The 23836-nt window shown below is 45.7% G+C and overlaps 1 protein-coding gene across 1 annotated transcript in view; it reads left to right on the top strand.

The window, feature by feature from the left end:
• The window catches only part of IARS1 (isoleucyl-tRNA synthetase 1), a gene marked incomplete in the record, with an annotated part of 86536 nt that overhangs the window by 21183 nt on the left and 41517 nt on the right, over nucleotides 1-23836 (top strand). The window contains 9 exon segments of the mRNA XM_073591725.1: nucleotides 2483-2543; nucleotides 5071-5166; nucleotides 7710-7832; nucleotides 11056-11147; nucleotides 11228-11326; nucleotides 18647-18773; nucleotides 21965-22038; nucleotides 23187-23381; nucleotides 23470-23556. Coding sequence (XP_073447826.1) covers nucleotides 2483-2543; nucleotides 5071-5166; nucleotides 7710-7832; nucleotides 11056-11147; nucleotides 11228-11326; nucleotides 18647-18773; nucleotides 21965-22038; nucleotides 23187-23381; nucleotides 23470-23556 — 954 coding nt within the window.

Here is a 23836-nt window from a genome sequence, read left to right as displayed (position 1 = left end):
TGGAGGGAACTAAAGGCAGTCGCCTTAGCTTTAGATGCCTTCTCTCCTATCCTTCAAGGTTCTCATGTCCGGGTCCTCTCAGACAATGCCACTACCATAGCCTACCTAAACAAACAGGGGGGTACAAGAAGCAAAACACTTCGGTTGCTAGCTTCAAAGATCCTGGTTTGGGCAGAAAAGCATGTTCGGTCCTTATCAGCAGTCCACCTCAAAGGCACCTTAAATGTAGTGGCAGATTATCTAAGCAGAAGGCGGATTCAGGAGTCAGAATGGAGCCTGAATCCGGAAATCTTTGCAATGATTACCAGGGCCTGGGGTCAACCGCAAATAGACCTATTTGCGTCACAGGAAAATACACAACTCCCAGTATTTTTCTCTATTCACAGAAACGACAAGGCCCAGGGGACAGATGCATTAATCCAGCCCTGGAACTTCCATCTGGGTTACGCATTTCCTCCTTTCCAACTTATCCCGTTGGTGTTAAGGAAGATACAGAGGGAGAAGGTGGCAGTAATCCTAATTACTCCATTTTGGCCAAAGAGGGCATGGTTTTCCACCATTCTACAGATGGCAGTCAAACCATTTTGGCGGCTGCCTCTCCGGCAGGACCTGCTCCTACAGGGTCCAATACAGCATCCGGGAGTGGCCGGTCTAAGCCTCACGGCCTGGTTTCTGAGGAGCAGTTGTTAAGAAACAAAGGTCTGTCACAACCCTTGGTAACTACCTTACTTTCCAGTAGGAAAATAGTGACCAGAAAAATCTATGCTAAATATTGGAAGGTCTTCAACTCTTTTTGTCATTTGACTAAGAGAAAAGTAAAAAATTTAGTGTCAATTTTGGAATTTCTTCAAGAGGGGGCAGACAAGGGATTGTCAGTCAGCACCCTTAAAGTTCAAGTAGCTGCTTTGGGAGTATTTCTAGAAAGACCAATCTCTTCTGAGCCCTTGGTTATAAGATTTTTCAAGGCACTTACCAGATCTAGACCAGCTCCGGCTAAGCACTTTCCCAATTGGGATCTATCAGTGGTCCTGCAAGCCCTTACAAAGGAACCTTTTGAACCACTACAAAGAATCTCTCTAAGGAATCTTACTCTTAAGACCTTGTTCTTAGTTGCAATAACGTCAGCAAGGAGAATTGGTGAGCTGCACGCCCTATCTGTTAAGAGACCCTTTTTAACTATCTACACAGATAGGATTGTACTTAAAACCGATCTGGGTTTTTTGCCAAAGGTAGCGTCAGCACACAATAGGTCGCAGGAGATCATCCTGCCAACCTTTTGCTCTAACCCTTCGGGGGAAAAAGAAGGCAAATTCCACAATTTGGATGTAAGAAGGACTTTATTACAGTATCTGGAGGTAACAAGTAACTTTAGATATTCGGATTCTCTATTTATACTTTTTTCGGGTAAAAAGAAGGGCCAACAAGCTTCTAAGGGGTCTATAGCTAGATGGCTTAAATCAGCTATTCTAGCAGCATACTCTCAGTCGGGGCTCTCTCCCCCGCTGGGAATTAAAGCGCATTCTACCAGGGCTCAGGCCACTACATGGGCAGAAATGGCTGGTGCCACCCCAGATCAGATTTGTAGGGCGGCTACGTGGTCAAGTTACCTTACGTTTGTCCGTCATTACAGGCTGGATCTTCTGTCAGCCAGTGAACAGGCCTTTGGCAGAAAGGTCTTGCAGGCTGTGGTCCCTCCCTAAGTGGGTAAGTCTCTGTTATCCTCTCAAGGTGCTGTCCTGAAAGACGTTAAGGGAAAAATCAAGTTAGACTTACCGGTAACTTGTTTTCCAGGAGTCTTTCAGGACAGCAGCAACCCGCCCTTATTGTATTAAATTACTATGCTGTGACTAACCATATTCTGATTATGTGTTCCAGCTTGGGCCGGAGGTTCTCTACTACTACTGATGATAAGTGGGAAGGAGCCTCCTTTTAAAGTTTGGTGGAGGTGTGTTTCCTGTCAAGTGGGTGGAGCCACGCTCTCAAGGTGCTGTCCTGAAAGACTCCTGGAAAACAAGTTACCGGTAAGTCTAACTTGATTTTTCATTTTTATTGTTTCACTTTAAGCATTATTAAAATCACTGGCCGTTTTTAAAACTTTTTTTTTTGCATTGATAAATGTCCCCTGGGGCAGGACCCGGGTCCCCAAACACTTTTTATGGCAAAATCACTAGCATATAAGCCTTTAAAATGAGCACTTTTGGTTTTTCATGTTGGCGTCCCATAGACTTTAATGGGGTTCCGCAGCTTTCAAATTTGCCACGAACACCGCATAATGTTCGTTGTTTGCCGAACGTCCGAACAACCAAAGTTTGGCTCAAAGTTATGCTCGGGCCGAACCGTTCGCCCATCTCTACTGTATACCAATATACAAGGTTGAGCAAGGGACAAGGATTTAGCTGTACACCATTATACAAGATGTAGTCATGGACCAGGATTTAGCTATGATGGTTATTGTGTGATAATGAATCTCTCTTCCTTTTAGGTTTCCCGGCATCAATCTGAAAGGAAAGAAATATAAACCCCTGTTTGACTATTTCTCCAAGGTATGAATAGTTATTGGTGGGAGTGTGATGGTACGGACTGCATAGCCAGATCCTTCTGTATGTGAGAATATACTGTACATGTGTGACTGTAACGTTTTTTATATATATATATATATATATATATATATATATATATATATATATATATATATATATATATATATATATATATGTGTGTGTTTATAGATATGTATAGATTAATGCTGGGACATATGTGAGGTGTAAAGTGCTTTGAAAAAGTATTCATACCCCTTGAAATTTTCCACATTTTGTCATGTTACAACCAAAAACATAAATGTATTTTATTGGGATTTTATGTGATAGACCAACACAAAGTGGCACATAATTGTGAAGTGGAAGGAAAATGATAAATGGTTTTCAATTTTTTTTTTTTTTTTACAATTATGTGAAAAGTGTGGGGTACATTTGTATGGCGCCCCCCGGAGTCATTACTTTGTAAAACCGCCTTTCGCTGCAATTACAGCTGCAAGTCTTTTTGGGGATGTCTCTACCAGCTTTGCACCTCTAGAGAGGGACATTTTTGCCCATTCTTCTGTCAGATTGGATGGAGAGCGTCTGTGAACAGCAATTTTCAAGTCTTGCCACAGATTCTCAATTGGATTTAGGTCTGGACTGTGACTGGAACATTCTAACACATGAATATGCTTTGATCTAAACCATTCCATTGTAGCTCTGGCTGTATGTTTAGGGTCGTTGTCCTGCTGGAAGGTGAACCTCCGCCCCAGTCTCAAGTCTTTCGCAGACTAATGCGGCGTACACGCGACCGGTTTTGCCGTCGGAAAAAACTTAGAAGGTTTCTCCGACGGAATTCCGCTCAAGCCGTCTTGCATACAGACGGTCACACCAAAGTCCGACCGTCCAGAACGCGGTGATGTACAGCACGTACGACAGGACTAGAAAAAGGAAGTTCAATAGCCAGTAGCCAATAGCTTCCGTCTCGTACTTGCTTCAGAGCATGCGTCGTTTTTGGTCCGTCGGAACAGAATACAGACGAGCGGTTTTCCCGATAGGAAATGGTTCCGTCGGAAATATTTAGAACATGTTCCATTTCTAGGTCCATCAGAATTTTCGAAAAAAAAAAAAAAGTCAGATGAGGTCTACACACGATCGGAATAGACAATGAAAAGCTTCCGTCTGACTTTTTCTGTCGGACATTCCGCTCGTGTGTACGTGGCTTTACAGGTTTTCTTCTAAGATTGTCCTGTATTTGGCTCCATCCATTTCCCATCATCTCTGACCAGCTTCCCTGTCCCTGCTGAAGAAAAGCATCCCCACAACATGATGCTGCCACCACCATGTTTCACAGTGGGGATGGTGTGTTCAGGGTGATGTGCAGTGTTACTTTTCCACCACACATAGCGTTTTGCTTTTAGGCCAAAAAAAGTTCCATTTTGGTCTCATCTGACCAGAGCACCTTCTTCCACATGTTTGCTGTGTCCTCCACATGGCTTCTCACAAACTGCAAACGGGACTTCTTATGGTTTTCTTTCACCAATGTCTTTATTTTTGCCACTCTTCCATAAAGGGCAGATTTGTGGAGAGCACAACTAATGCCCTGTACACACGGTCGGACTTGCCAATAGGATAACCTCCGTCGGCATTTCCGATGGAAAGATTTAGAACATGTTCTCTATCTAAGTCTGTCGGAAATACCGACAGAAAAAAGTCCGATGAGGCATAAATACGGTCGGAATATCTGACCAAAAGCTCCCATCGGACTTTTTCTGTCGGGAATTCCGATCATGTGTACGCGGCATAATAGTTGTCCTGTGGACAGATTCCCCCAACTGAGCTGTGGATCTCTGCAGCTCCTCCAGAGTTACCATGGACCTCTTGGCTCTTCTCTGATGAATGCTCTCCTTGCCCGGCCGGTCAGTTTAGGTGGACGGCCATGTCTTGGTAGGTTTGCAGTTGTGCCATACTCTTTCCATTTTCCGATGATGGATTGAACAGAGCTCCGTGAGATGTTCAAAGCTTGGGAGATTTTTTTATAACCTAACCCTGCTTTATACTTCTCCACAACTTTATCCCTGACCTGTCTGGTGTGTTCCTTGGCCTTCATGATGCTGTTTGTTCACTAAGGTTCTCTAAAAAACCTCTGAGGACTTCACAGAACAGCTGTATTTGTACTGAGAATAAATTACACACAGGTGGACTCTATTTACTAATTAGGTGACTTCTGAAGACAGTTGGTTCCACTAGATTTTAGTTAGGGGTATCAGAGTAAAGGGGGCTGAATACAAATGTACCCCACACTTTTCACATATTTACTTGTAAAAAAATATTGAAAGCCATTTATCATTTTCCCTCCACTTCACAATTATGAGCCACTTTGTGTTGGTCTATCACATAGAATCCCAATAAAATACATTTACGTCTTTAGTTGTAACATGACAAAATGTGGAAAATGTCAAGGGGTATGAATACTTTTTCAAGGCACTGTATTCCTTTTATATGCTATGAGATCTCTTGTAATGAATCTGATGATGTAATTTGGTGTTTTCAGGCCGCGGACAGTGGGGCATTCATTATTGTCTTTGACAATTATGTAAAATCAGAAGAAGGCACCGGGGTGGTTCATCAAGCTCCATACTTTGGCGCAGTGAGTAAGAACTGAAATGTCTGTTTTCCTTGTGTAGCAACAATTAGAATATTCAGCCTTCAAGTATTAGAACTGTGTGGGCATACATATATTATTTTTGACCCCTATATGTAGTGACATTTACTTTGCCTGAATGTCAGACCTGAGATATTTTGAAGCCTGACTTTTGTTGGCTGACGTAACGCTGCATGCTCTCTTCTGGCTCCTGAGTGTGCATTGCAGTGAAAAAAAAAAAAAAAGGAGCTATATGGTTCTTTGCATTTCATTTAGTGGGTTTGATTATTCGATACTGTTGTAAAGAAAGCATGGCTGCCTTTTAAATCTTTAGGTTCAGACAAAGTAAAACACTGCTAAATTAAACGGTAAATAAAACCTTTTGTAAGTTGGGCTGCACAACAATAACAAGGATATAAAGACTCTTGCATGAGCTCCATCAATACTGGTTGTTTAGAGCTCATGCCCTCACACCATACACTAACATGCAAGTAATACTTGTAATAGGAAGTTTTAGTGTTGGGCTTGGTTCAGCAGTAAGAAGAGAAAGAAGGCTGCAAGTGTCTGCAAAGACCAAACGGAAGGTGCTGAGGTCAGCGGAGAGCAGAAGGAAGGTTCTAGGGTCTGCAGAGAGCAGATGGAAGGTGCTGGGGTCTGCAGAGGGCATTTGTGTTGGGGTCTGCGGAGAGCAGGCGGAAGGTGTTGGGGTCTGCGGAGAGCAGGCGGAAGGTGCTGGGGTCTGCGGAGAGCGGGCGGAAGGTGCTGGGGTCTGCGGAGAGCGGGCGGAAGGTGCTGGGGTCTGCGGAGAGCGGGCGGAAGGTGCTGGGGTCTGCGGAGAGCGGGCGGAAGGTGCTGGGGTCTGCGGAGAGCGGGCGGAAGGTGCTGGGGTCTGCGGAGAGCAGGCGGAAGGTGCTGGGGTCTGCGGAGAGCAGGCGGAAGGTGCTGGGGTCTGCGGAGAGCGGGCGGAAGGTGCTGGGGTCTGCGGAGAGCAGATTGAAGGTTCTAGGATCTGCGGAGAGCAGGCGGAAGGTTTTAGGGTCCGCAGAGAGCAGTTGGAAGGTTCTAGGATCTGCGGAGAGCAGGCGGAAGGTGCTGGGGTCTGCGGAGAGCAGGCGGAAGGTGCTGGGGTCTGCGGAGAGCAGGCGGAAGGTGCTGGGGTCTGCGGAGAGCGGGCGGAAGGTGCTGGGGTCTGCGGAGAGCAGATTGAAGGTTCTAGGATCTGCGGAGAGCAGGCGGAAGGTTTTAGGGTCCGCAGAGAGCAGTTGGAAGGTTCTAGGATCTGCGGAGAGCAGGCGGAAGGTGCTGGGATCTGCGGAGAGCAGGCGGAAGGTGCTGGGGTCTGCGGAGAGCAGGCGGAAGGTGCTGGGGTCTGCGGAGAGCAGGCGGAAGGTGCTGGGGTCTGCGGAGAGCAGGCGGAAGGTGCTGGGGTCTGCGGAGAGCAGGCGGAAGGTGCTGGGGTCTGCGGAGAGCAGGCGGAAGGTGCTGGGGTCTGCGGAGAGCAGGCGGAAGGTGCTGGGGTCTGCGGAGAGCAGGCGGAAGGTGCTGGGGTCTGCGGAGAGCAGGCGGAAGGTGCTGGGGTCTGCGGAGAGCAGGCGGAAGGTGCTGGGGTCTGCGGAGAGCAGGCGGAAGGTGCTGGGGTCTGCGGAGAGCAGGCGGAAGGTGCTGGGGTCTGCGGAGAGCAGGCGGAAGGTGCTGGGGTCTGCGGAGAGCAGGCGGAAGGTGCTGGGGTCTGCGGAGAGCAGGCGGAAGGTGCTGGGGTCTGCGGAGAGCAGGCGGAAGGTGCTGGGGTCTGCGGAGAGCAGGCGGAAGGTGCTGGGGTCTGCGGAGAGCAGGCGGAAGGTGCTGGGGTCTGCGGAGAGCAGATTGAAGGTTCTAGGATCTGCGGAGAGCAGGCGGAAGGTTTTAGGGTCCGCAGAGAGCAGTTGGAAGGTTCTAGGATCTGCGGAGAGCAGGCGGAAGGTGCTGGGGTCTGCGGAGAGCAGGCGGAAGGTGCTGGGGTCTGCGGAGAGCAGGCGGAAGGTGCTGGGGTCTGCGGAGAGCAGGCGGAAGGTGCTGGGGTCTGCGGAGAGCATGCAGAGGTTGATAGGCCCCTACCGAAAACAGACAAGGGAGACTTTCTCAAGAGCTGTTTTGGTGTAGTTCTGCTCTTGATCCTCTAGATGGCATATATGAGCTGTGTGAAGTACAATATCCACTCTGCTGCCAATACAAGACTTTTCATACACCTTGTTTTAGCATTTTGCAGAATCAGATTGATTAGGGGGGGGGGCGTATATGATCTATAAGTGGTGTGCACACTGTAGTATTGAGAGGGGGGTATATAATCTATAATAAGGGGGGGCTGCTACACTGTAGGGATAGCATAGGAGTAGACTAGATGACCCACACTAGTGGAGTATTTCTCATTTAATGTTTATATTTACAGTGGATATTATTCTGCAGTCCATAGCTGGCCATATATGTGTAGCGGTGGTCCGCCGTGAGATCTTTGGATGTTTTTGCTGTATACCTTTTCCCTACTAATATCTTTTAGTGTGATCTCCCCGCAGGATGATTATCGGGTTTGCATGGACTTCAACATTATCCAGAAGGACTCGGTGCCGGTGTGTCCTGTTAATGCTTCTGGCTGCTTCACTCCGGAGGTCACTGACTTTGCTGGGCAATATGTCAAGGTTGTATCTTATTATTATTATTATTATTATTATTATTATGCTTTCACTGCTGGATTTATAAAAATCAGAAGCCATGGGGGGGGGGGGGGGGGAGGCGAGAAGAAGAGGTTTGGGGCCGCTCTGTGCAATTCCATTAAGTAGTTGAGTATAAACCTGTTTTTTAAAAATAAAAAGATTGGGCTTTAGAATCACTTTAAGGGTTTCTCTACTCTGTACCGAAGATTTTATTTTGCATTTATTAAAGGTATTTAACCACTTCAGCCCCCCCGGAAGGTTTGGTTGCTGAAAAAGTGCAAAAGTTATAGCGTCTACACAATAGGGGATAGATTTATGGCATTTTTATTATTATTATTTTTTTTTTTTTTTTACTAGTAATGGGGGCGATCTGCGATTTTTATCAAGGCTGACATTATGACGGACACATAGGACACTTGACACATTTTTGGGACCATTGTCACTTATACAGTGATCAATGCTGTAAAAATGCACTGATTAATGTAAAAATGTCACTTGGCAAGGAAGGGGTTAACACTAGGGGGCGATCAAGGGGTTAAATGTGTGTTCCCTCAGGGTGTTCTAACCAGAGTTGCCAACCTCCCGCAGCATTTTTTACTGACAAAACATGGGGGAGCACAATTTCTTTTGCTGACAGCCTGAGAAATTACAGAACTCCTATTGAAAACTAACACAGTGAATATTTGAACTGTATAAACATGATATGGAAAACACTGACAATACCTATAACAAAGTAATTTGCTTGATTTACACTTAAAAGGTCAACACACCATGAAACCATCAGTCCCTGATATTTACTGGCAGTTGTAAAAAAAAAACACAGATTTTTACAAACTGCCATTAAATTTACTGACGGTTGGCAACCCTGGTACTAACTGTATGGGGATAGGACCGACTGGGGAAGGAGACATATCATTTGTACCTACTTAGTAAGAACAACGATATGTCTCCTCTCCCCTGACAGAACTGTAAAAATGAGACTGGCAGCAAAGGGGTTACACTAGGGGGCGATCAAGGGGTTAACTGTGTTCCCTGTGTGTGTTTCTAACTGTAGGGGGAGGGGACTGACCTAGAGGAAATGACAGATGTGATTCCTAGTAGAGCTGCACAATTAATCGCTAAAAAATCGTGATCTCAATTCAACCCCCCTGACATTCTCTATTACAGAGTTTGCCGATTCTTTCATATAACACAAGTGGAGAGACTTATCTGCTCACTCAGCTGTCAAAAGAAAAAAGCAGGGCAGTCTGCCAAGTTTTTAACAGGAAACATTGTAACTAACTCTTCCTTCTTAGATCAAAGGGATAAACTTCTGTGTGCAAAGAATAAGGGCAGTCTGCCAAGGTTTTAACAACATGTAAATGCAGGAAGTTTAACCACTTCAGCCCCGGAAGAATTTAGCCCCTTCCTGACCAGAGCACTTTTTGCGTTTCAGCACTGCGTCGCTTTAACTGACAATTGCACAGTCGTGCGACGTGGCTCCCAAACAAAATTGACGTCCTTTTTTTCCCACAAGTAGAGCTTTCTTTTGGTGGTATTTGATCACCTCTTCGGTTTTTATTTTTTGCGCTATAAACAAAAAGTAGCGACAATTTTGAAAAAAAAAAACGCATTATTTTTTACTTTTTGCTATAATAAATATCCCCAAAAAGTATTTAAAAAAACTTTTTTTTTTTTTTTTTTTTCTCAGTTTAGGCTGATATGTATTCTTCTACATATTTTTGGTAAAAAAAATCGCAATAAGCGTTTATTGATTGGTTTGCGAAAAAGTTATAGCTTCTACAAAATAGGGGATAGTTTTTTATGGCATTTTTATTGATAATTTTTTTTTTTACTAGTAACGGCGATCAGCGATTTTTTTTTTTTTTTTTTTTTATCGTGACTGCGACATTATGGCGGACATATCGGACAATTTTGACACATTTTTGGGACCATTGGCATTAATACAGCGATCAATGCTAAAAAATTGCTTTGATTACTGTAAAAATGTCACTGGCAGTGAAGGGGTTAACCACTAGGTGGCGCTGTAGGGGTTAAGTGTGTCCTAGGGAGTGCTTCTAACTGGGGGGGGGGGGGGGGCTGTGTGTTGCACTACACTGATCACCGCTCCCGATCGCAGGGAGCAGAGATCAGTGACAGTGTCGCTAGGCAGAATGGGGAGATGCTTATTTACATTACGCCGGCGAGCCGCCTCTTAAAGGGCAACGTACAGGTATGTTAATCTGCCTGTACGTGCCCTTCTGCCGCAGTATATCTGCGTGGGGCGGTCGGGAAGCGGTTAAAGTCTAAATCTTTTTCTGACATTTGTTAAGTTAAAGTCAATATTTTTTGCTAGAAAATTACTTGGAACCCCCAAACATTATATATATTTTAGCAGAGACCCTAGGGAATAAAATGGCAATTGCTGCAATATTTTATGTCGCACTGTATTTGCCCAGCGGTCTTTCAAACGCAATTTTTTGGGAAAAAATACACTTCAATGAATTAAAAAAAAAAACAAAAAAAAAAAGGAAACAGTAAAGTTAGCCCAATTTTTTTTGTTTTAATGTGAAAGATGATGTTACGCCGCGAGAATCGTGATCTTTATTCTAAGCAAAAAAATATCGTGATTCTCATTTTAGCCAGAATGGTGCAGCTCTAATTCCTAGCTATTAGGAACTCGCGATCTGTCACTCCTCACAGAACAGGGATTTGTGTGTTTTACCTGTTCTGCCTCTCGTGCCCGCAATCGTTCATGGCCAGCGATCGTCGCGACCGTCGGCCACGAACATCGGCACCCCCCCACGATGCAGCGGGCACGCGCGCGCGCCTGCTATCCCGCTTAAAGGGACCGACGTATAGCTACGACATGTCCGCGGGATCGTGCCGACCTGCCGCAGTATAATGACGGCGGCTGGTCGGCAAGCGTTTAAAGTAGAGCAGACCAGAGGATAAAAATCGATTTGATTAGATTGTCATGTTGGAATCGGTAAGGCGACTCGATGCATACTGTATAATGATTACAGCTATGATGTATAGGGGGAGAAATACAGGAACCCAGGAACCTGCATGCTGGGATTCCATGCACAGCTCTCCTAATAGAAGTCCCTGAGACCGGCCCCCACACAGCTCACGTTGTAGGCTCTGTATTGCATGAGCAGAAATGGGACGATGGAAGGCGGGACCTGTACGGCTGTTTTGGTGACTGGCGATTGTTGTGTAATTCCAGGACGCTGATAAGAACATTATTAAGCTTCTGAAGGAGCGTGGACGTTTGGTGCATTGCAGCACATATACACACAACTACCCGTTCTGCTGGAGGTGAGGACCCTGTGTGTGTGTCCAGCTCTCCCCAGCTATGTCTGGTGACCCGTTATCTTACTCCTCCGTTCTCTCCTCAGGTCAGACACACCCCTCATCTATAAAGCCGTTCCTAGTTGGTTTGTACGAGTGGAGCACATGGTGGACAAACTGCTGCAAAATAACAGCCAATGTTACTGGTAAGCGTATCTAGTTTGCTTGTGATGTATAAATATGTAGTGTCCCCCTATGCAAGAAATGGTATGAACCAGCAATAGCTACCACTGCAGGAAAAAAAAAGGGTTTTATTAATGGTGCCTATTTTGTGCCACGAGGGGGGGGTGGGGTGGGATGTCTCACGTCTATGGGTCAGGCAGACCACCTACCATCCAACTGCCAGCTGAAGCAATGGAATGGTCACAGTGCACGGAAAGGAAGCCACTGCACACCAGAGGGGGAATAACTAATATCCACACTTATTATGTAGGACATCTACAGGCACAGCCATGACAGTGTCCCAGCCTGAGGACCGCGCCTTCAACACATTTTTACCCAAAAGGGACTAAACCTATACGAAACTTTACAAATATGGGGTAATTAAACCCTTTGATCAGTTAAGAGAACCTTAAAGTGGTTGTAAACCCTTACAGACCACTTTCACCTACAGGTAAGCCTAGATGAAGGCTTACCTGTAGGTGCTTAAAATATCTCCTAAACCTACTCGGTTTAGGAGATGTTTACTATTTCCCCGAACGATGCTGTCTTCTGCGCATGCGCGGATGTATTCGGCGCATGCGCACTCTTGAAAGGGCACTGTGACAGACCTAGCCGGGACAGAGGCTTTTGGAGGGGACTGAATGCCAGCCTCTTGCCGACCGATTATGGGCCCTGGCATTTGGGGGGACGGTGCTCATTGTGAGCTGTATGCCTGGGGACCCTGGAAGTAATGTTACTTTTGGATTCAAGTCCATGTCCCCCTCCAAAACACAAAACTCTGGGAACCCCGTATGTGCCATACTATAGATAGTGACTGCTTCACAATGTTGTGTGTATATATTGTGTGTTGTCTCATGCTGTTGTGTACTATTTGCTGTGATCGTTTGGGGTGAGGCTGTATTCCAATGTTCTATTGTGTCTTTCTGCCTTGGATATCACAGGATGTGTATATCTATGGAGGGAGGGGAGATTCCTCCAACAGCTCTCCCTGCTGATAACACTGTGTACTGATGAGAAGTTTGAACACACCTGACCTGTGTGTCTATTGTCATTGGACAGTTTAACCCGCCCTCTTTTCCAAGGGTGGGGGAAAGAGTCTCTGAGTTATTTTATCTGTTGTGTCTATGTGTGATAATAAATGAGTTGATTCCTGCTTGAACCTCAAGACAGAGCATCTTGTCTCGTACTTGGGGGGAGAATTATTTGTATGGGTTCCTGGTTCGGCTGATGGAAGTGTTCGGTAGCTGCCTTTGTGTTTGGGTATGGAATGTCCTTAATGACTTTAACCCCTTTCATACTCGGGGTGTCGTTACAGGCACGCTGTGCCGTTTCAAGTTGGGGTCATGCCGTGACTGGCGGCTCCCGCGCGCATGCGCGGGAGTGACGTCACGCGGCTCCGGCCAGTTACAGAGCAGGAGTTCGCGGCCCCGGAAGGAAGAGGGGTGAAGAATGGAAACTCGCTGCCAGTGAGGAAATCGGGGACATCGCAGGCTCCTGTGTCAGGTAAGTGACACATAATGGGCTACTATGCGATGCATTGTAGCACATTATGCTTTACCTTTGCAGGGAAACATAGAGGAAGTAAAACCCACCAGGGTTTACTTCCTCTTTAAAGCGTTAATAGACTGTGGCGGATTTAAAAAAAAAACAAAAAAAAAAAACACCTGTAAGGCAATTTTATAATGTGCTAGTATGCATCGCATTTAGCTGTTTTCAGCTGTAAAAATGCTCTAACGTCAAACGCTGATGTATGCAGATAAACGCTCAAAAAAAACGTGGCTCACCAGCGTTTTTGGACATTTTTGATCCATTGAAAAAAAAAAACGCGGAAAACTACTAAAAACTGCTATTGAAAAAATGTTTAAAGTGGTTGTAAACCCTTTACAACACACTTTTTGCTGCAGGTAAGCCTATAATAAGACTTACTTGTAGCTACACTGGATGTCTCCTAAACCTGCACGGTTTAGGAGACATCCCCTGTATTTGCATGTGCCGACGTCATCGGCACATGTGCACTGCAGCAAAGGCACGTACGTGCCATTGCTTCAGTTAGACCAGGGGTAGGCAACCTGGGGCCCTCCAGATGTTGCAGAACTACAAGTCCCATCATGGCTCTGGGAGTAAATGTAACTGCCAGCCTTGCAATGCCTCATGGGAAATGTAGTTCCACAACAGCTGGAGGGATCCAGGTTGCCTACCCCTGAGTTAGACTGTGCCGTTACCGGTGGCTACCGCGGGTGTAAAGTCATCGCGGCTCCGGCCACTCACAGCCCCGGAGCCGTGATACCCGGAAGTAACTCCGGGAGCGATGTTGCCAGCCGGAGTGGTGAACGAGGACCGCTGCCAGGGGGGCTTCGTTGTAAGGTAAGTAATACATGAGTTTTGTCTTTTGTCTCCTTTTGTCTTGCCGTTTTTTTTTTTTTTTTTTTTTTTTTTTTTTTATCTTGGGCTTACAACCACTTTAAAAACGTTAAACGTACTGCAAAGCTACTGGCGTATTTTAGAACGTTATTTTAACGTCCAGTGTGCATGAGGCCTTAAAGGGAATTGTCCTTGTTGCTCATAACAACCAGCCTCTTTCTTTTAAAATTTCAAGCCTGCATGAAAATAATGTTGCTTGTCGGGCGGATGGGTTAAGGTGGGGGCCCCCATAAGAATGAATGACAGTGTGTTGCCCTGGGCCACCCTAGTAGTAAGTTTTCAAAGCCTCTCATGCTCTGTTCTAGATTTTTCTCCATCTATTTATAAGTCTCCTAATTCTCCAGATCTCAGGTTTTTTTTTTCTTTTTTTTTTTTTTTTTTAATCAGCATTATCACTTTGTTGGAAGTTGTCGGTTCCTGTCTCATTCCTCTCCTGCATCGGGCACGCTGTCCTGGAGCAAGTTTAGGGAATTGAATTAATGAATCTCATTAGCGCTGTGTGTCGGGCCTCCCTGGGGGTCGTTCTTCCGGCACCCAGAAAAGAGGCCAAAGCTTTTCATCTCCGCTTACCTGGAGGGAATGGGAAAGCATTGTATTAATAGAGGTGGAGGAGCCTCTGGCTGTACTAATAACCCACTTTTCTCTCTTTTGTACACGCCTGCACTCTCCATCCCTCACTGCAGTCTTTTCCTAATTAATCCTGGAACTAGTTCAGCCGTGAATTAGGAGGTAACTTATGAATCTGCTGATGTTACTGACCTCTTTGTACTGCAGCAGCTCCGATGGCGGTGTGCGAGAGAAGGTCACATTGCGAGTCTGTAAAACAGCGGGTGACGTGTTGTGTAGGTCACAGATGGTTACACCTGGTGTGATTATGGTGTTGCGTTGTCCACTGTCAGCTGACGGATGACTTGGTCACACGTCTTTTTCAATCTTCATTTTGATTGGCCCAGCTTCAGAGCCATAGATTCCTTTCGAGGGCTCTTGTCCAATCCGCTGGTTTGATTTGTGGTAGGGAGTAACCTAAGTAACCCCCCAGCACTGCAATATTTCCCAACATCATAGAGATATTTTATTTCCCATAAAGACCATCAATGACCGCTTTCCGCCAAGCTAGAAGCCAAAGATTTCCTTTAAGGCAGTGGTTCTCAAGCTGGGGGTCAAATGACGATCTGCCAAGGGGTCACCAAATCCTGGGCTGTTCCTGAAGCCCACACCACTCTCCCAGCCATTTTGCGGCCGCCCAGCAGAGCTGTCCCTGGAGCCTGTGGAAGCCCAGCTGGGCTGTTCCTGGCGCCCGCGGCCGCCCACTCAGCCTCTCCACAGCCACTCATTCAGTTCACGACATGGGTGGAGGGGCACAGACTAGAGGTCAGCTGACTGGCGAGGGATGTGAAGTGGGAGGGGCTGGAGGAGACCCTATCTCCTGATTTCGGTAATTTTACTGTTAGGGGTCTCCACAACTTGAAATCAAGGGGTCACGACACTAGAGGGTTGAGAACCACTGCTTTAAGGGTACTTTACCAAATCACAGCTTTGTTCTGTGGTAGGGAGTGACCCAAATACCTCCCAGCACTGTATTATATCTCTCACCAACATCATGGGGACAGTTTTTTTCCCTTAGAAGACCACCATTGATAGTTTTTCGCCAAGCTAGTAGACTTGCTTCATTTTGATTGGTCCAACTTCAGAGCCATAGGTTTCCTTCAAGGGTTCTTGTCCAGTCTGCTGCTTTGATCTGTGGTAGGGCATGACCTACAATTGTGTGAAAAAGTATTTGCCCCCTTCCTGATTATTTTTTTTTTTTATTTAATTTTTTTTGCATATTTCTCACGTTTAAATGATTCAGATCATCAAACAAATTTGAATATTACACAAAGATAACCCGAGTAAATCCAAGATGCAGTTTTTAAATTTATTATTTCATTTATTAAGGGAAAAAAGCTGTTCAAACCTGCCTGGCCCTATGTGAAAAAGTAATTGCCCCCTCCCATGCTGAATCATGAAATGAACTGTGATTAACCACAATTTTTTTTGGAAGCGGTGTTAAATTTCACTTGCCACACCCAGGCCTGATTACTGCCAGAACTGTTGAATCAGGAAATCCCATAAATAGAAGCTGCCTGACAAAGTGAAGCACGCTAACAGATTACAAAAAGCCACACATCATGCCACAATCTAAAAAATATTCAAGAACAGATTAGAAAGAAAGTAATGTACATGTATCGGTCTAGGAAGGGTTTCAAAGCCATTTCTAAGGCTTTGGAACTCCAGTGAACCACGGAGAGAGCCATTATCTACAAATAGAGATCATTTGGAACAGTGGTGAACCTTCCCAGGAGTGGCCGGCCTACAAAAATTACTCCCAAGAGCATGACGACGAATCATCTATGAGGTCATAAAAGAACCAAGAACAACATCTAACGAACTGCAGCCCTCACTTGCCTCAGGTAAGATCAGTGTTCATGGATTCAAGAATAAGAAAGAGACTGGGCAAACATGGCGTCCATGGGAGAGTTCCAAGGCCAAAGCCACTGCTGACCAAAAACAACACAAAGGATCATCTCGCATTTACCAAAAAACATCTTGATGATTCCCAAGACTTTTAGGCAAATATTCTGTGGACTGATGAGACAAAAATGTAACTTTTTGGAAGGTGTGCGTCCCATTACATCTGGCATAAAATTAATACAGCATTATATAACAAGAACATCATACCAACAGTCAGACGTGGTGGTGGTAGCGCAATGGTCTGGGGCTGCTTTGCAGCTTCAGGACCTGGACTACTTACCATAATTGTTGGAACCATGAATTCTGAGCTCTACCAGAAAATCCTAAAGGAGAATGTCCGGCCATCAGTTTGTGACCTCAAGCTCAAGTGCACTTGGGTTATGCAGCAGGACAATGATCCAAAACACAACAGCAAGTCCACCTCCAAATGGTTCAAACAAAGCAAAATGTAGCTTTTGGAGTGGCCTTGTCAAAGCCCGGACTTAAATACAATTGAGATGCTGTATCATGACCTCACACAGGCTGGTCATGCTGGAAAACCCTCCAATGTGGCTGAATTAAAACAATTCTGCAAAGAAGAGTGGGCCAAAATTGCTCCACAGCGATGTGAAAGACTCGTTGCCAGTTATCGCAAACGCTTGATTGCAGCTGTTGCCACCAAGGGTGGCACAACCAGTTATTAGGTTTAGGGGGCGATTACTTTTTCACATAAAGCCAGGCAGGTTTAAACAGTTTTTTTGCCTTAATAAATGAAACCATCATTTAGAAACTGCATTTTTTATTTACTCAGGTTATCTTTGTGTAATAATAACATTTGTTTGATGATGAGAGTCAATTTAAGAGTGACAAATATGCAAAAAAATAAAAAATCAGGGGGCAAATATTTTTTCACACAACTGTAAATACCCCCCAACACTGCATCCTACGTCCTGCCAGCATCAACTCTAAAGACATGCTGGAAGTTAGGAACCTTAGAGTGTAAGCTCCTTGAGGGTAGGGACTGATGTGAATGTACAATGTATATGTAAAGCGCTGCGTAAATTGACGGCGCTATAGAAGTACCTGAAATAAATAACCATGGGGATATTTTTTTTTTTTTTTTTCATCTAGAGATCATGAATGACAGTTTTTTGCCACTTGGATTGGCCCAACTTCATAGCCATATATTTCCTTCCAGGGTTCTTGTCCAGTCTGATGCTTTGATCTGTGGTAGGGAGTGACCTAAATATCCCCTAGCACGGCATTTTATCCTTCACCAACATCACGGGGACAGTTTATTTCTCCTATGGGGCAATCAGTGACCGTTTTTTGCCAAGCTAGTAGATTTGCTTCATTTTGATTGGCCCAACTTCAGAGCCATAGATGTCCTTCAAGGGTTCTTGTCCAATCCGCTGCTTTGATCTGTGGTAGGGCATGACCTAAATACCCCCCCAGCCCTGCATCCTATGTCTTCCTAACATAGAGACTTTTTGTTTTTCCTCTAGACACCATGAGTGACAGTTTTTTGCCAAGCTAGTAGATTCTCTTCCTCTCCCAGCCGATTCTCTGAGGTTCTTATTTCACAAATTATCCATGTAGAATTTTCCCAGTCAGGCGGGCCCTTGTACAGTAGATTAGTGTGGAAGATCTGAAGGACCCTGTACAATCAGATTGTACTGTTTGTTTCCAGCTTTACCATAAACCCCAAGGATTTGGAGCCATGTTCTGGAAGGAACTCCGTAGCAATATATTGTTTATTCTTACGGGACTTTTGAACTAAAAATTCCCCACCTTTCCCTCAGGACTGCTTTTCCATGAGAGCTCCTGAGATTGTGTTGGGTAATTGTCGTCATTGGAGATTGGAATGTTGTCAGTGATCCTCCTAGGTCAGCACTATCTCCCTTTCCTCTTAGCTTGTATGATGCGGGAACCCTGCGAATCCACTGCAGGTTCCTGCATCGCACCCGACTCGCACGGCAGTTCACGCTGCCATATGCGAACTGCTGGGAGTGTCAATACAATGTTAATGACACCCCCATTTCAGCTCACATATCGCACTGCGAACTGGCAGTTCAGACATTAATCGTATCGCATGGGTGTTCACATCTGATTCTGGTGCGGACCAAAAAAAGGGTCCTGTGTGAGTTTGGTCCAAATGCGATGCGATATCAGCCATACTATCTGTATGGCTAAAATCGCATCGTACGGACATCGCATTTGATTTGCAATGCGGTGCGAATCACATGTGATCTCGCAACCACGCACAAGTGTGAACCAGAACTTAATGTTTCTTCATTCCTGGTATTCTGGAGCACAGATGCCACATGAACACAGCAGAAAACTCACAACAGACGATTGTAAAAGTGAATGTCTATGCTGTTTTTGTCTGGCAGGGTCCCGGAGTTTGTACGGGAGAAGCGTTTTGGGAATTGGCTGAAGGATGCCCGGGACTGGGCCATATCCAGAAACCGCTACTGGGGTACCCCCCTACCATTGTGGGTCAGTGAGGACTTTGAAGAGGTGTGTATTGGTGCAGGCTCTTGTATAATGCCTCTCAAGGAAGTGAACCTGTGCTGTCATGCTGCTAAAACCAAATATAGCTGCACAGAGAAAAAACGAGGATTACTGTTAAAACCTTAAAGTCATTAAAACTTCCCCCCACCCCATATCTCTGTCTCTATTTTTTTTCCCTCTTAAACTCTTTCTCTATAACCCTCCCCACTCGTCACTTCCTTTCTCCTTGCTCTTAATAGTCTTCCTTCATAAAACCTCATCACCTTATCTCTCCTTCCTATCGTTGTCTTCTTCTATAACCCCTCTGTCAACTTCTTCTCTCCTTTCTCTCATAGACTTCCTCTATGACCCCTCTGTCATCTTCTCTCTTCTTCCTCTTAGTCCTTCTTCTATAACCCCTCTGTCACCTTCTCTCTTCCTCTACACCCCTCTGTCATCATCTCTCGTCTTCCTCTTAGTCTTCTATAATCCCTCTTTCATCTTCTCTCTTCTTCCTCTATAACCCTCTCTGTCACCTTCTCTTGTCTTCCTCTCATAGTCTTCTATAACCCTTCTTTCATCTTCTCTCTTCTTCTTCTCATTGTCTTCCTCTATAACCCCTCTGTCATCTCTTCTTCCTCTATAATCCTTCTGCCACCTTCTTTCTTCTTCCTCACATAGTCTTCCTCTATAACCCTTCTGTCACCCTCTTTCTTCTCACTCTGTCTTCCTCTATAACTCTTCTGTCGCCTTCTTTTTTTCTTCCTCTCAGTCTTTCTCTATAACCCCTCTGTCATGCTCTTATATTTTCCCCGTCTTCCTATATAGCCCCTCCTGTCACCTTCTCTTTTTCCTGTCATAGTCTTCTATAACTACTCTGTCATCTTCTCTCTTCCTCCTCTACAACCCCTCTGTCATCTTCTCTCTTCTTCCTCTCATAGTCTGCCTCTAAAACCCCTCTGTCATCTTCTCTCTTCTTCCTCTCATAGTCTGCCTCTAAAACCCCTCTGTCTTCCTTCTCTCTTCTTTCTCTTATAGTCTCCCTCCATAACCCCCTCTGTCACCTGTCTTCTTGTTTTCATAGTCTTCTATAACCCCTCTGTCATCTTCTCTTTTCTTCTTCTCATAGTCTTCCTCTATAACCCCCTCTGTCATCTCTCTTCTTGCTCTCATAGTCTTCCTCTATAACCCCTCTGTCACCTTCTCTCTTCTTCCTCTCATAGGTGACAGAGGGGTTATGGAGGGAGACTATCTTCTTCCTTTCATAGTCTTCTATAACCCCTCTTTCATTTTCTCTCTTCTTCCTCTATAACCCCTCTGTCATCTTCTCTTCTTCTCATATTCTTCCTCTATAACCCCTCTGTCATCTTCTTACATTTTCCTCTCATAGTCTTCTATAACCCCTCTGTCATCTTCTCTCTTCCTCCTCTATAACCCCGCTGTCATCTTCTCTCTCTTTTTCCTCTCATAGCCTTCCTCTATAAGCCCTCTATCATCTTCTCCCTTCTTCCTCTCATAGTCTTCCTCCACAACCCCCTCTGTCACCTATCTTCTTCCTTTCATAGTCTTCTATAAGCCCTCTCTCACCTTCTCTCTCTTTTTCCTCTCATAGTCTTCTATAACCCCTCTTTTACCTTCTCTCCTCTTCCTCTCATAGTCTTCCTCTATAACCCCTCTGTCATCTTCTCTCTTCTTCCTCTCATATTCTTCCGTTATAACCCTGTCACCTTTACTCGTCTTCCTCCTCACGGTTAGCCAGTGTTGAAAAAAGACAGAAGTCCAATCAATAGAATAAATGAATAGAAAACTTCTATATACACAAACCTATAACCACAGTTGATCCAGAGGAAGGCAAAAGACCTATAGAGCTTGATCTAATTTTCTCCAGTGGGGGAAAAATAAATTCCTTCCTGGTCTCCAAGAAGACAATCGGATATTCCACGGATCAAAACTGGTCACTGTTGCTAGTAAAGGACTTGTAAACCCTCAAGGTTTTTCACCTTAATGCATTTTATGCATTAAGGTGAAAAACCTCCTGTGATGCAGCTGCCCCCCCCCAGCGCCCTCCTTTTACTTACCTGAACCCGGTCTTTCCAGCGATTGAGACGAGCACACCAGCTCCAGCCGGTGTCTCGGATCCTGATTGGATAGATTGATAGCTGCGCAGCCATTGGCTCCCGCTGCTGTCAATCAAGTTCAATGATGTGGGGGCGGGCCCGAGTCCTACTGACTGTGTCAGTGAACACAGCAGCAGGACACGGGAGCGCACCCGCATGAGTGCCCCCCGAGGGAGAGCAGCTCTCCAATGGGGCACTCGAGAAGAAGAGGAGCCAGGAGTGCCACTGAGGGACCCCAGAAGAGGAGGATCAGGGCCACTCTGTGCAAAACCAACTGCACGGAGGAGGTGAATATGACATGTATTTTTTTTAAAGAAACCTTTACATATCCTTTGACTATGAATGTTAATATTCAGTTATATTTTGTGTATTTAGGAATACATATAGCTTGACAAGAAAAAAAAAAAAAGACAAGGAATACATATAGCTCTTTTTTTTTTTCCCTCAAAAAACCTACTAAGCTGGCCACAACTAGTTTTGAGGAAGTGTATTCTACATTTTCACAGCTCTTACTGAGAAGAAGCCTTTCCGTATGTGGAGGTTACATTTTTTTTTCCTTCCTTTAGATGTAAACAGTGCCTCCTTGTTCTCTGTAATCACTTTAAAGTGAATAACTGCACCAAGTTCACTACATGGACTACCTATGTATTATACATGATGATCATATCACTCCTTATATATTTATATATGGAGATCATATCCCCCTTATGTATTTATCCATGGAGATCATATCCCCCCTTATGTATTTATACATGGAGATCATATCCCCCCTTATGTATTTATACATGGAGATCATATCCCCCCGTATATATTTATACATGGTGATCATATCCTCCCTTATGTATTTATACATGGTAATCATACCTCCCGTATGTATTTATACATGGTGATCATATCCTCCCTTATGTATTTATACATGGTAATCATACCTCCCGTATGTATTTATACATGGTGATCATATCCATGATCTTATGTACTTGAACATGGCTGAATGTAAACAAGGATGTCTTGTTGCTGGGTTTTGAGATCTGCTATTCAGTGAATGCTCAGGACATGTATGACATATTTGGTGGAATCCTTTCATTGCCCCGTGTCTTCTAGGTTGTATGTGTGGGCTCAGTGGCAGAGCTGGAAGAGCTGACGGGTGTAAAAGTGACGGACTTACATCGGGAAAGGTGAGTTCTGTAAACTGCTGATGTCTGCATACCGTCCAAATTAAAAAGGAGAAAAACCACCTCAGCAACCATCAATGGGCACTCAGCTACAGCGCCCACACCGGGGAAGGGGCTCACTCAGCTACAGCGCCCACACCGGGGAAGGGGCTCACTCAGCTACAGCGCCCACACCGGGGAAGGGGCTCACTCAGCTACAGCGCCCACACCGGGGAAGGGGCTCACTCAGCTACAGCGCCCACACCGGGGAAGGGGCTCACTCATCTACAGCGCCCACACCGGGGAAGGGGCTCACTCAGCTACAGCGCCCACCCCGGGGAAGGGGCTCACTCAGCTACAGCGCCCACCCCGGGGAAGGGGCTCACTCAGCTACAGCGCCCACCCCGGGGAAGGGGCTCACTCAGCTACAGCGCCCACCCCGGGGAAGGGGCTCACTCAGCTACAGCGCCCACCCCGGGGAAGGGGCTCACTCAGCTACAGCGCCCACCCCGGGGAAGGGGCTCACTCAGCTACAGCGCCCACCCCGGGGAAGGGGCTCACTCAGCTACAGCGCCCACCCCGGGGAAGGGGCTCTCACACCCTTCCCAGGTGTGGGCGCTTTAGCTGAGTGAGATCCTTCCAAGGGTGTGGGAGCTGTAGCTGAGTGAGCCCCTTCCCCACCATTATAATCTTCAGTGACAATTGGAAGGCCAAGGGATATGTCTCACCTCCAATTTCTTGGCCTCATTTTCCCAGCGTGCAAGGGCCGTGTTTGCTTGCATGGGGATGCACAGGTGTTTTGTGCATCCCCCGTGCAGGCAGTCCCATTCATGTTAGTTAAGATGCAGCGGTTGCACAGACAGCTGCTGCTGCTCCCAATTTTGACAGCCGTGCGGGTCCTGAACTCAAACAGTGCACGTTTTTAGGGCCATGTACCTGCATGGCTGTCAGATTAGGAGCAGTGGTTGTGTCCACTCAGCGTCTTCATCCCAGTTGACATTAATGGGACTGCCTGCACGGGGAATGCACGGCACACCTGTACATCCCTGTGAGGGCAATCACAGCCATCACACTGGTGTACGCTGTAGTACAACCATGTGAACGAGGCCTTAGATGATGCCCCATAATATTTCTTGCCTTTTTATATGTGTTTTTTTTTTTTTTTTTTTTAGCGTGGATCAGCTGACCATTCCATCTCGTCGTGGGAAAGGCGTCCTGCGACGGGTGACTGAGGTATTTGATTGCTGGTTTGAGAGCGGCAGTATGCCCTACGCTCAGGTCCATTACCCGTTTGAGAACAGAAGGGAGTTTGAAGATTCTTTCCCGGCTGACTTCATAGCAGAGGGAATTGACCAGACACGTGGGTGGTAAGTGTGCGGCCTTTGTATTCAACTTCTACTGAGACTGGCTCCTATAGAACCAAGTCTTACTCATTGTCTCTTTCTCAATCCTCAGGTTCTACACTCTGCTCGTACTCTCTACTGCACTGTTTGGTCAGCCACCATTCAAGAATGTCATAGTAAATGGTCTAGTACTGGCAAGGTAGGTGTTCTGTGTGTGTCATAGTAAACTGCCTAGTATTGGCCAGGTAGGTTCTCTGTGTGTCCTAGTATACAGCATACCACTGGTCAGGTAGGTGCACTGTATGTCCTAGTATACACCATAGCCCTGGCCAGGTAGGTGCTCTGTGTGTCCTAGTATACACCATAGCCCTGGCCAGGTAGGTGCTTTGTGTGTCCTAGTATACAGCATAGCACTGGTCAGGTAGGTGCTCTGTATGTCCTAGTATACACCATAGCCCTGGCCAGGTAGGTGCTCTGTA

This window comes from Aquarana catesbeiana, linkage group LG07, assembly GCF_042186555.1.
Source record: "Aquarana catesbeiana isolate 2022-GZ linkage group LG07, ASM4218655v1, whole genome shotgun sequence".
Taxonomy (NCBI): domain Eukaryota; kingdom Metazoa; phylum Chordata; class Amphibia; order Anura; family Ranidae; genus Aquarana; species Aquarana catesbeiana.
The sequence above is the reverse complement of the archived record's forward strand: the minus strand, read 5'-3'. Positions and strand labels throughout refer to the sequence as shown.